We start from the raw sequence: 13,068 nt of genomic DNA, 5'->3' as shown, positions 1-13,068 counted from the left end.
TTTATTTTTTGAGAGATAGGTAGCACGCTATCCGTTTCGTTTATTTCATTTAGAAATAAACTTAACTGAAAATGTGAATCAACTAGGATTCGAATTTGGGTCTCGGGTACCAACCACCAAGCCCTTTGCCACTTACTCTAGGGACGGTCGGTTAGATTTTGAAAGTTAACCACATCATTGAGAGGTAATAGTTGGAGTTGCAGATTCAGAGATGAAGTCCCAATAGGGGAAGGGGGGCGGGAAATTAAGTCCAACTTCCCAGCCCAAACCCTCCTCACTCCAAAATAAAAATAAAAATAAAAATAAAAATAAATAAAATTTAAGACCAAAATAGTTCGGACAATTAGACAAAATTTGATTATTAGAACGATATCTTAATTTTTCATATTTTAAAATTTTGAAATTTTTGAAAAAAAAAATAAAAGTACAATCGGTCGGCATAAGACCCTGCCCGGTACGGCACTCGTATTGTTCATGTCGGGGGTGTGTTGGACTGAAGGTTAAAGAAATTCTGCCCAGCAAAACACGGCCTAGATTTGAAGTTGTGCTAAGCCGGGCATCGGGCCGGCCTCTATTCTGAGAAAAAATATAGGATATATTTTAAAGGGAAAACTTCAAAAACCCCCCCTGTGGTTTCGTGCATTCTCACTTTGCTATCCTGTGGTTTAAAACGTATCAATTTACCCCCCTGTGGTTTCATTTTTATCTTTTCGGAAGCTTTTTCGTTAATATTTCGTTAAATTATATACAAAAAACTTCAGATAACCATCTATATTTATCGAATAGTCACTTTAGTATTCTTTAATTTTAACTTTGTCACTGATTTAAAAAATAATAATAAAATTGATAACAAAAAGATAAAAACGAAACCACAGGGGGGCAAATTGATACGTTTTAAACCACAGGGTAGCAAAGTGAGAATGCACGAAACTACAGGGGGGGTTTTTGAAGTTTTCCCTATTTTAAATATCATTCCTTTAGTTTTATATTACTTTATTTTAGTATCCTGTGTTTTAAAGTGTATCAATTTAGTATCTTGTGGTTTTATTTTTTTTCTTTTTGTCGGTCCCTCCGTTAATTATTCATTAAATCATATACAAAAAACTTCAGATACCCCACCTATGATTTATCGAATATTCATTTTAGCACCATTTAGTTTTAACTTTGTCACTGATTTAACGAAAAAAATTAGTAAAGAAGATAATAAAAAAGAAAAATAAAACCACAAAGTACGGAAATGATATATTTTAAATCACTGAGCGCTAAAGTGAAAAAATGCGGAACCACAATAATAGTATTTAGAGCTTTTTCAAAAGTATATAGAATGTAGCAGTCAAATTGTTAATGTGGTATTTTCAAATTGCGCGGATATAGTCATTCCATCATTATTTATAAAATAAAAATTATTTTTATTATATATATTTTTTTAAAAAAAAATTAATCAATTAATTAATTTTAGATGATATAATGTAGGTGCGATCGTTGGGGACTCGCACGGTGGATATTACGACACTTCGCACCTGGAGAACCAAACCGAGCCCATAAGTCGACCTTGTGGGACCACTTAACAAGCCGGATAAGCGGGGCGAGGTTCGTGGGTCCACGATACCGAAAACCGGCGAAGTCGAAATAAGATTGTGTAGTGCGCACCGAACCCGATAGTTCTCTCTTTCTCCCAACTCCCATGCCAAAACCCTAACCGGAACAAACCCTAAAAATCCACCCAAAACCCTAATTATGCCCTCTCTGTAGCTTCTTCAACCTCTATCTTTTGTTATTTTGCGGCTAAGAGGGCTCTATGCAATGGAGAGGTTCATGTTCTCTACGCCCATGATCATTTCTCCGGGTAGGGTTTTGATTTTGATCAATTTTCTTACATTTTCGTAAGTTTTGTTAGCTTTTGTTTTTTACTATGCAGTTACCGTTTGAATTTAGAAAAATTACTGTAGTAGAATATTGCTTCGGTAAATTTGGCTGTTGTTCACTGGAAATGAGGATATTTATATCTTTGAGATTAGTGTTTTTGACGAATGGTTTATAAAAAGCAAAATTTTTGGGTCGTTCTATGTGTGATGTGGTGTTAATTCACTAAAAAGTTTGATTTGTTGGTAGCTTGAACTGTTATATGCTGATTTAATTGAAACATGAATGTTAAAATGAAAAACTGAGATGCTTTTCATTTGTACGCGTAATTCACCTTGTTCTTACCTCATTAAATTTTGTTTTTTTTATTTATGGGATAGTGAGATTACCTCAGAACAGTTTGTAAGATTACCTCTTATGTAGAATTGATCTGTCCAATTCGTGCATTTCCATCTACATCTGTTTTGTGCGCAGGTCAAAATGTAGTATTTCAGCATTCATTTTCAGTTCCAAGTGTGGTATTTAGATACAACTAGAACAAACCAAATAGAATTTTGGATTTGTCTATAGTTGTATGTATAATGCAGCTTGCAATGCAGATAACCAAACAAATCTTCATAGTGGTTTTGAATATGTTGTAATCAGTTGTGCACTAACAATATATTAGGGCTTGAAATGGTGAGTTAAAGGGAATGCTAGATGTTCACTCGTTTGTTGAGTTGTTAGTTACTATTAGTAATACTTTAGGTATTATTGGTATTATTGTTCGATATCGAATGTTGTTTGTGCTAGCGATGGGTTTGATGATTATTGGGATAGGATAAGAATATCTTTGGTTTTGCATGCATGTATAATTACTAAATTCGCGCACTTCCTTTTGGCCTTTTTTTGGGCATGCATATAATTGTTCATATATAAACATTTTATCGATGGTTTTTGGTGCTGTCAACAAAGTGAAGGTTCTTCTTTGGAGGGACCGTGTTTATGACGTTGTTTTTATATCACTTTCTTCCTCAGTTTCTCCCTTTCTTTGGTTTCTGAGGTTTCTCTGAATTTCAAAGTGATAATTGCTGATGACACTTTACCTAAATAGTAAAAGCAGGTGCTAAATAAAAGAATATTAAAGATCCGAGCCATGAAATTTCTCTGTTTTGATTCGAAGTACTTGTTATATATTAGTGAACAAATTTGCCATATTCTTAGTAATACTATTGCCATCCCTTTGATGAATAAACTATGGCTAATTTTGATTTCTGTCGAACCGTTGCATGTCTTTGCAGTTGATGTGGAACCTCAAATTGGTGATGTAGATGAATTGATAGAAACTTCCGTTAATAGAGAATTATTTGAGCCAATTGTAGAACCATATGAAGGTATGGAGTTTGATTCTGAGGAAGCTGCGAAGGAATTCTATAATGCATACGCTACTCAGATGGGTTTTAAAGCACGCATCAGTTCATTCATCCGTTCAAAGCGCGACAAAACAATAATTTCGAGGCAACTCGTATGCTCAAGAGAAGGATTTCGTTCTACAAAAGACGCAAGTATTGAAGGAAGAACTAAACGACCTAGAATGATCACCAGGGTGGGCTGCAGGGCTATGATAATGGTAAAGAAACAAAGTTCAGGGAAGTGGATTATTACAAAATGTGAAAAGATTCATAATCATGTTCTTGGGACACAAGGAAAAGTAGAGATGCTGGGCTATGATCCTTATTCATGCGAAGAGGAAAGAAATGGAAAAGATAAGCTTGGTGGAGCGGTAGGTAACGCACAAGAAATGCTAAGTGTTCTTCCTGAAGGGGAACCTGGCCTAGAACCACATGAGGGAATGGAGTTCGAGTCAGAACAAGAAGCGCAATTATTCTATAAAGAATATGCTAGGCGCGTGGGATTTAGGGCACGTGTGAGCTCGTACTATCGGTCAAAGCGGGATAACTCAATCATCTCTCGATTGATTGTATGTTCAAAAGAAGGATTCCGTGCAAAGAAAGATGAAAATGGTGAAGAGCTTCAAAGGCCGAGAGCCATTACTAGGGTTGGGTGTAAGGCGATGATTATGGTGAAAAAACGAGATTCTGGGAAATGGGTTGTTTCAAAGCTTGTCAAACACCATAATCATCAGCTAAAGCTGCCAGCATCATCTGATGATGATCATTCTAATGCCGAGGATGATGACATGATTGGGATAGAGAAGGTCTTAGGTGCTCAAGATGGTACTGGATTTATTGAGCCCTATGAGGGTTTGGAGTTTGAATCCGAGGAGGCTTCAAAGATTTTTTATTTTGCATACTCCAGACGAGTAGGGTTTAACATGCGTGTAAGTACGTACTACCGATCAAAGCGAGACAGGTCAATCATTTCTCGATTATTTGTGTGCTCTAAAGAGGGTTTCTATACGAAGAAAGATGCAGGTAGTGAAGGTAAGATTAAAAGGCCTCGAGAAGCCACACGGGTTGGTTGTAAAGCAATGCTTATGGTAAAGAAGACTACTTCAGGAAAATGGTTCGTTTCAAAGTTTGAGAAGGATCATAATCATCCACTAGGGTCGTTGAGAAAAGCACGGAAGTTGCAGAAGCACTTATCTAATGATAGTAAAAGTGCTAGCCAGATCGAACTCCACCATAGCAGCCAAGAATCGTTGACTTCTCGGTATAACAAACTGTGTCAAGAAGCTATGAAATATGCGGAGGCTGGTGCAGCTTCTCCGGATGTCTATAATGTGGCAATGTGTGCTTTAAAAGAGGCGGTTAAGAAAGTTACAGCTATTAAAAAGAATAATGGAGCTTCTAAGCTTGGACTCGTTTCCAGTGGAGGTAATGAGAACATTCAACAGCTTGAATATTCTTTCCCATTTAGTCAAAGATCTAGAAAGAGAAAGACTTCTCCGAGTTCTCAATCCCAGCTAAGTCGCAAGAAGCTTCCTAGGAAGTTGAGAATTTGCAATACATGCAAGAATGCAGCTGAGCATACCAGCCGAAACTGTCCAAAAAAGCAGGTAGATTAATTAATGCTTTTGACCGTTTGAGACATTCTTTGGTCGCTAGCATGCTTAAAATTAGTTTTTGTGTGGTTAACATGCATGCCCTTAATATATTTTATTTTCTTTGCAAATTATAACAGTTGAACATTGTTTCAAGTGGAGCAGTCCATGCATTCTCCCATGAGCCCAGTGATGAGTTGATTCAGCAGGATAACTAACTGTCAAAACAGCATGTATAGAAGATGGTAGATGTAAATGTAATAACTGTAATGGCAATACAATTTATATTTGTTGGTATTAAAGAGCCTAATTAGACATTGAGACCTCATTTTTTAAATTTTGCAGGTGTTCTAGTCTGTAAAACAATATTTTTGAGAGAGAACATGACAATTAACTAGAGGTCTCTGTATGTTTGCAAGCTGAGACTGATTGTTCAGAACTTACAGGTGGTCAGTTTTAGATTGAGATCAGTTGTGTAGCGACATAAAGGTAAACAAATCAATTTCTGTTAGTGCTTTTTGTAATATGTTAAAAATCAGTAATCTGCTATAAAAAGAAACTCTTATTACTCCAAAAGCTGAAGTTTTTTCTCCATATTCATGAATGTGCTCTGACATTGCCTACTATTTCATTAGCTCTCAATTGAATTATTAGAATGACGAGACGTGTAAAGAAAAAAAATTCAAGTAAACTACTTTCATATCTGCTTTACTTTTGATCATTTTCTCTTGCATAAATTATCTTTCATTATTGTCAAGTTTCTTTCATGAGAAAAACCTTCCACGATGCTCATCATTTGTTAAGTTGGTTCAACTCTTCTATTGATTGCATAGACTGCCTTTACTCGATGAGTTTATTATGAAAGTAAGTTGTTTTTCGATTTAACCCATGCAGAAAATTCTAGTTGTTCGTTCGGAATTCGATTAGTTGTTGGTACACAATGCATGCATGCAACATGGTGTTCTCGTTTGGGTCTTTATGAAACTTTTACAGCCTCTTAGGAAGCGTAGATAGACCATAGAGCTAAGGCCTCTCAGTCTCTCTCCAAAAAGAAAACAGAACAAGAAAAAGAAAATTCTGATCCCTCTCTTTTGATCTCCTCAGATAGACCATAGAGCTAAGGCCTCTCAGTCTCTCTCCAAAAAGAAAACAGAACAAGAAAAAGAAAATTCTGATCCCTCTCTTTTGATCTCCTCAGCCTGGCAGCTCAGCTAATTTTGCTGCTCCCCCTCAGCGCTAGAAATTCTCACCTCACTATTGTTCGGCCACATCCCTACACGGCCTATCTTTTTCGTGGGATCTTAAGTATGTGCATAGTCCGTCACATAGCCGTGGCAGTTTTGCAAGCTTCCTCACAGGGGCACTGGGATACAGAGATTAAAAGAAGAGGATTATGAGGGTAGAAGACTATTTGATATAGGGCTTCATGTACAGTTATTTAGGACATGGAGGTTGGAATAGATTTTGATCTTATTGTGGCATTTGGCTTATTACTACAGAAATTTTTTGATTCCTAAGGCCATCCGAATTGGTTATTGTAGACTAAAAGTTATTGAAACAAGTTTTCGTAGAGAACCCTTGATACCATGGTTATTGATGTTATCCAAATACCCCCTTGTAATATGCTAGAATCCGTGAAAACAATTGACTGCATAAGTCTTGGAAATCGCAATTTGTAAACTTATTAGAAAGCTATCATATATGGGGACTGTTTTAGAAGCTAAATCCAATTATACCTTTGAGATCTATTGGTTTCATTTTTTTTTTTTTTTGTTTCTTTTTAGCCATCCAGGGCCTCCAACACCTTTAGGTGAGTTACAAAATGGTTAGTTGACGCAATTAAATTACGAGATTGGAAGCACATCGCATGTTGTTGTTTTCCTAGGTTGTCAAAAGTCGACCATGTATAGACCATGTATGGTTCGGTTGCCTAATCTCTTTTAAGCACATTGGATGCCTAGAACATTAGGCGACTGTTTAGGTACCACCTTCTTAGCCTGGACAATTATATTAGTTTAGTTTCCAAATATAAGTTTATGTAGGTAAAGATCCACAATATTAAAAGAATGTACAGAGAATTGAAACATCTAGAAATCAAATTTCATGATATTTGACATAATCTACCTTAGGATGAAAGGTCTTAAATCACCCACTTAGGTACCACCTAGTTAGCCATCCAGAGATAAAAAATGGCTGATATGAAATGATTGTTTTTTTTTTTTTTATGTATAACAATCTGAACCAGTTCTCCTCGAGAAAAAAAAATAAAAACCAAAGAAAAAAACAAGAAAAAAACATCTGAACCGGTTCACTCTTTGTTACAAAGTGCCTTTAACCATCCAAATCAATATCATTATATTGCATTCATGTCATATTATCTGTTTTTATAATGTTTAATTCTTACCATTTATTTTGTGGCTACTTGATGCCTCTGTAAAATAATATTCAAAAATCATAAAACTCGGTTCCTAGATAATATTCTAAATCATGTTAATGGTGTGGATTCTCGATTGTTGTGCCCTGTAATCGAAAATGACTTGTCACAGTCTTTATCCTTAGAACAGCACAGTAGCTTTGGTTATTGTTCTAAAAATGTATGAGAATTTATTTAAATATCGAATCATAATATGCGTTTTGCTAATTAAAAGATGAATTAAGTATAAAAGGGCATATAATTTCAGTTTGTCTTTTTTGGTACTGAAATTACTCATCAGCACAAAACTTCCTAGATTTTAACATAATTAAAATCTCTGGCAGTGCATGTAAATCAAAATTTCATATTATGTTTTATAGCATATTGACTGAAAAACTGCAGATTTCTATGTTAAATATGGACAATCTAATCAAGCAATTTAGCTTAAACTATATATTTTTCCTACAACCTGTCATTCAAATATTGAGCTTGAAATATGTTTCTTACACTATCAACTATGAGCTTCCATATAGTTATCGAAGATCGTTGTTGCTACAGACAGTATATTAAAGTCTCTGATTGCATGTAATTTCTTTGTTTGTCACAGGCTGTCGAGTTGTAGTAATATGAGAAGACAATGGAACACTGAAGGCTAGGGTTAGGGTTTCTGGGGATTGTAAATGTTGCCAGATAGAAGATTGCATGATGTCGTAATATCAAATGTGTACGCTGTCATATATAGACACACACACACACACATCGTCTTCACTCTGGGGTTCATATCTTGGATCCATGTAAGCATTTGGGTCTCGGATGGTTGCTATGAACTAGAGAGCGACAGTGGGGGTGGTGTTCGAAAACGAGAACCCATCAAAAATGTAAATAACCATGTATTCTGAAAGCTTGAGACTTTGGACTGGGATGTAGGGTTTTTAAGATGAAATGGGTGGACAGTTTCAAATTTAGATGACATGATGTTTAGTAGGGTATGAATTGAACATTTACAAAGTAGAAATTGCTGTGTTCTTCAAATCTTAAGCTCATTGAGAATATTTATACTGTATATTTTATGATAATAAGTTTGTATGGTTAATCCTTAAATTCTTGTGCATTATGGCCTGTAATATTTTGCGAATAGATTGGTCTCTGAGGTTTATCTTTTGAAGTTTTCCTGGTCTTTAAACTCTCTATGATCAAATTTTGAGACACATCTAACAAGCATCAGTGTCTCAACTAAGAAAGATTCACCTATATATGCTAGCCAACGAGCTCAAAAATAGGTGAATCTTTCTTAGTTGTGCGACAACTGTGCAAGACTAACAGATGTGCAAGAGTTGTGCAAGGCTTTTCAAGAACAAATAAATCTTAAATCTTCAATTTTACACTAACAAAAGTGAAAAGTTAAGGATCACAAAGGATATACAAACAGCAGAAGCGAAATAAATACATAATAATGGGCACAATTGTTAGTGTGGATAAGGCAATACGTCAAGTAATAATTGATGCAGACCTACTGTACAGTATGGAGCTAACTAGCTTCTCCCATGACCATCTGAGGAATCTCAATCTGCAAAATACAGCCTGAGCACGAGTCCCAAATCCTTAGGATGTTGTCTCAAAAGGCTAATAATTAATTATTTAATGAATATTAAATGATAAATATAACTACTGGATAACAATATAAGGAATGGTAAGGTCCACTATAATAGTAAATAATAATAAATAGAGAAAAAGCACAATCATCACTTTACTTGAAAACTGTATCACTCATCTTGATGCACCGGATGCTGCTCCAAAATAGGTCGTCATAACATATCTGATTACTTAAAAAATATGTTATTCATTCTCATTAATACTATCGAGTAAATTCTAATATTATATCCACACAAAATGCACACTAGCTTTTCGGCACCTTATTCTATTTTCTGAATATGATGCTTGAGATCTAGTTTAACCCTACCCTATTTTAGTGTTAGGTCATCATGTCTCAGCCTACTAAACTGGATGTGCATTGACTTATCGTGTCTTATCGGAATCTCTGTTCCACAACCCACTTCAACTAGAAAGAACTATATCTCAAAAACAAAATCTCAGATACCACAATGCAAGTTAGATAACCAACCACTAAACATCTCCTACATCCGGAGAACCACATACTAAGACTTACTGTCTCAACAAATTAGAAAGATTCACCTATTTATGCCATCACATCATAGGGACCCAACGTAGTATGTATGAGAAGGCTCTTGTAGGAGAATTCACCATAAGGGTTTATAATTAAGAGGCCAACCAAGTGTCATTATCCTAGCCAACAAGCTCAAAAATAGATAACTACTAGCGATGTACCCACGCTTTGCTCCGAATGCGATAGTTATATTCTTAATCATATTTATAAAACATAATATATATTTTTAATAAATATATGCTTTAAATATATTTGTATCTACATCTGATACCAAAATATAAAATTTTCTGAAACAAAAAAGTAATTTCCTAATATGCTTATTTTTTAGGCCAATTTATCCAAAAGATGCATTTCCTCTTTTTGTATTTTTTTACTTTTTATTCTTTTAACTCTATTTAGATTATTTTTGTTAATCAATGCATACAATGTCAAGAATTGAAAATATTATGATAAAATAAAAAGGCAATTACTTGATTTATAGTTTTTTAATTGATTGATTTTATGATATTTTTCTAAAATTTATAAACATATATTTATTTTTGTAAGAAATTTCTAACTTTAGCAAAATTAAGCACCAAATAGTTCTCAAAAGTATATAAAAACATTGGAGAGATTAGATATAATTTTTCTAAAATTAGAACTTACAAAAGATAATTGACAAAAAGTGGGGGAGTACTCCAATTTGTTTAACAGTTGATAGGAAATGAAACTGTTATATCTAACAAAGCTTCCAACTAATTTATTTAGAATAATAGCTCAAATCAAAATAATTAAAGGTTGAAGTCTAATTCAAAGTGGCTTTTAGCTAGTCGAACTCATTTACCGCACCTAGTATATATGTATATCTCATACACACTTGTAAATTTGTACAATAGAGATGTCAAATCTAAATTTTAGTTAATTTAAGTTATTTTATAATATTTAAAATGTCTATATATTAATATTTATAAATTTTAGGCATATTTGCTAAAATATAATTACATTTTTTTTTTATTGGGTCCATAGTGCACCTGGTGCAATAATGGAATAGACATATGTCCACAAACAATGGCTCCTCTCTAGGCTAAATTATTACCTACACCTCATGGATGTGTATATTTCATAAACACCAGTAAATTTCTATGATTGAAATGTCAAAAATAAAATTTTAAAATAAATTTTAATTAATTAAATTTATTCTACTATAGTTTAAATATCTATAAATTAAAAAATATAATATATATACATATATAGGCTAGGGCTCCTATACTCTTATGAGTATGACCCCTCTGTACTCATAAGTTTCCAACAATTGGATAAAGAGATGTGCGGTTAGGATGATAGTGATTTCTGGTTAGATTAATAGTGGTCCCGTAGGATTGAGTGGATAGTTGATTGTCTAGATTTGGGCTCTTTACCAAGTTCAAGGAACATCAAAGGGCTTGAAAGAATTTTTTCCTAAGGGCTTCATGTCACTAATTGAATCTGGAGTTTTTCCTAAGAGCATGCATCTAGATATCAGTCCTATAAGATGTTAAAAATTAGTGCTAAACTTTTTTCTTTTTGTTTTCTTTTGTTTACTAGTTTAATAAGTGTATTTGTAGGATCCCAATGGCCTATTGTTTAAATGGGCCTCTTTTTTTTGTTCTTTTTGAGTAAAGTTGACTTATGACTTATTTTGGGCTAAGTGAGCCCAGTTTGACTATATATATGGGTTTTTAGTTAGGGGGCCGAAAGAAAATAGGTTAAGAGGAAAAAGAGTACTTCTTCTCTTTAGGGGGTATTTGGATCCTCGTAAAATAGCTCCTAAAAAAATTTTTCGGTTGAAAAAAATTTTTCTTCCTGTTTGGTTGTTTGAAAAAATTTTTGGGAAAAATATTTTTTACAGATTCTTAGAAAACAAACCCTTTTCGTTTTCCACTCGCATCGGGCGGAAAACGAAAACCTGGCGCTATGAAAAATCGCGGCGCAGGAATGTTAACACGCGGTCCACGAGGTGACTTCACCTCGTGGACCACGTGAGGGAGAGTGCACGAGGGGTCCACGATGAAAAATCGCAGCTTATGCGCTTCCTTGCATCGGGGTCCACGAGCTCATGTAAGAGCTCGTGGACCGAGGTGAGTGGTCCTGGACCACTTACCTATATATATATAATTTTATTTTATTTATAAATATATAATAATTTATTTTATAATATTAAATATACATTATTATTATATATTATATTATATATTTATTATATAATATATTTTAAATATATCTTGTTTATAAATATAAATTATAATAATTAAATATATTATGATAATTATTATATATTAATAATATATAATATATATATAACAGGAGAAAATATATATAATAATTTTTCATATATAGCATAATAATAATAATTATTATATATTAATAATATATATAATAAAAAATATATTAAATAGTTTTTTTTTTTTTCTTTTCCTTTCAACGAAACAACCGTCATAGAAAATTATTTTTCTTTTCCTCCAAACACAAATACAAACAACGTATAACTTTTTTCCCACCAGAAATTTTTTCTCCACAGTTTTACGTGGAACTGTGACACCCCAATAGTCCCACATCGGATGGGAATGGGGTTGTCATTGGGTTTATAAGAGACTTAGACACTAGTAATAATAACTGGGCTTAAGCATTTTGGGCCGGTTGTTGGGCCCAACGAGTTATTATTGCTAGTGGGCTGAGTCGTTACAGGAACCAAATACACCCTTATGTCACGGATAAAATATTTTCCGCTGACTTCTCCTTGACAGTAGCCCAATTTTGCTAGTGGAGCGGGTCGTTAAAGAGACCCGAACCCAACCCGCTGTAGAGAGATGAAGGGTTTTGTAACTTTTTCCATCAATGATGGAAGCTCAAGGGTTATGAAACTCCCATGAGTTATGGGGTGACTTTTGGGCTTATGGTTCATTATAAAGGTGAGTTAATGTGTCTCATAATGAAAGAGTTAGTGTGTGTCTAGGTTCATTGTATTTAGGAGCTTATAAGTAGTGGGATTTTGGTTAAGGTCAAAACACACAAGAGAGAGTGTGTTTGTATGCTGTTTGTAGGTTGTAATTCTCATTTCTAAGTAGTGTAGTACTTAGTTTTTTGAGAGAACCTTTGCCTCTTTTTCTTTGTCATTTTCCTTTGCATACTTAGTCATAGGACGCGAAGGTCCGGACTAGTAATAGGGACGAAGGCTTGCCCATCTTCGAGTAGGAAGGCGGGCGCCGCACGGACTTTGCGAACAGAACCGCTAAGGCCGTGACACTTAGCTCCAAAAAATTCTCTTAATTTGGTATTTCTCTCAAGTGCAAGAGAAGTATGAAAGAGGGTCCAAAGGTACTTGGATTTTTGCTAGGTTTGAGTTGGTTGACCTCTAATCTGTCTTTTCTTCTCTCTTGTGAATATTCATTGTAAGGTGTTTTTGATTGAAGGTTTATTTGGTATTTTTCGATTTTCATTGTATGGTGTTTTGGATATTGGTGAAGTTGTTTAATTTTATATGTGGAGTTGTTTGAGATTATTATTGTGAGCTTTCTATTTCTCCGTCCTTGTCTTCTTCGATGGTTGTGTGATCTTGGGCGTGCTTGAATTTTTTATTTCTACACATAGGAGGAAAGGGTGCACTCC

General features: G+C 34.4%; 1 protein-coding gene across 4 annotated transcripts; it reads left to right on the top strand.

Annotated features, from left to right (window-relative positions):
• On the top strand, positions 1,540-8,360 carry LOC109708182 (protein FAR1-RELATED SEQUENCE 7-like). 4 transcript variants are annotated; one of them, XM_020229815.1, is made up of 5 exons: positions 1,545-1,846; positions 3,144-4,861; positions 4,987-5,091; positions 5,192-5,335; positions 7,867-8,360. In XM_020229815.1, exons 1-3 carry the CDS (start codon positions 1,804-1,806, stop codon positions 5,062-5,064), a joined length of 1,839 nt encoding a protein of 612 aa, XP_020085404.1. In that variant the 5' UTR covers positions 1,545-1,803; the 3' UTR covers positions 5,065-5,091; positions 5,192-5,335; positions 7,867-8,360. The 4 variants fall into 4 exon arrangements, with proteins under 4 accessions (XP_020085405.1, XP_020085404.1, XP_020085402.1 ...); XM_020229813.1 differs by having other exon boundaries at positions 4,987-5,097; XM_020229812.1 differs by having other exon boundaries at positions 4,987-5,103.

Source organism: Ananas comosus, linkage group 3 (assembly GCF_001540865.1).
Source record: "Ananas comosus cultivar F153 linkage group 3, ASM154086v1, whole genome shotgun sequence".
Lineage (NCBI taxonomy): Eukaryota > Viridiplantae > Streptophyta > Magnoliopsida > Poales > Bromeliaceae > Ananas > Ananas comosus.
This window is presented reverse-complemented; position numbering and strand designations above follow the sequence as displayed.

Coding starts and splice junctions, on each gene's coding strand:
- LOC109708182 (XM_020229815.1), top strand. CDS start 1,804: ATGGAGAGGTTCATGTTCTCTACGCCCATGATCATTTCTCCGG. Junction 1,847..3,143: donor GCCCATGATCATTTCTCCGG/GTAGGGTTTTGA, acceptor ATGTCTTTGCAG/TTGATGTGGAACCTCAAATT. Junction 4,862..4,986: donor GAAACTGTCCAAAAAAGCAG/GTAGATTAATTA, acceptor AAATTATAACAG/TTGAACATTGTTTCAAGTGG.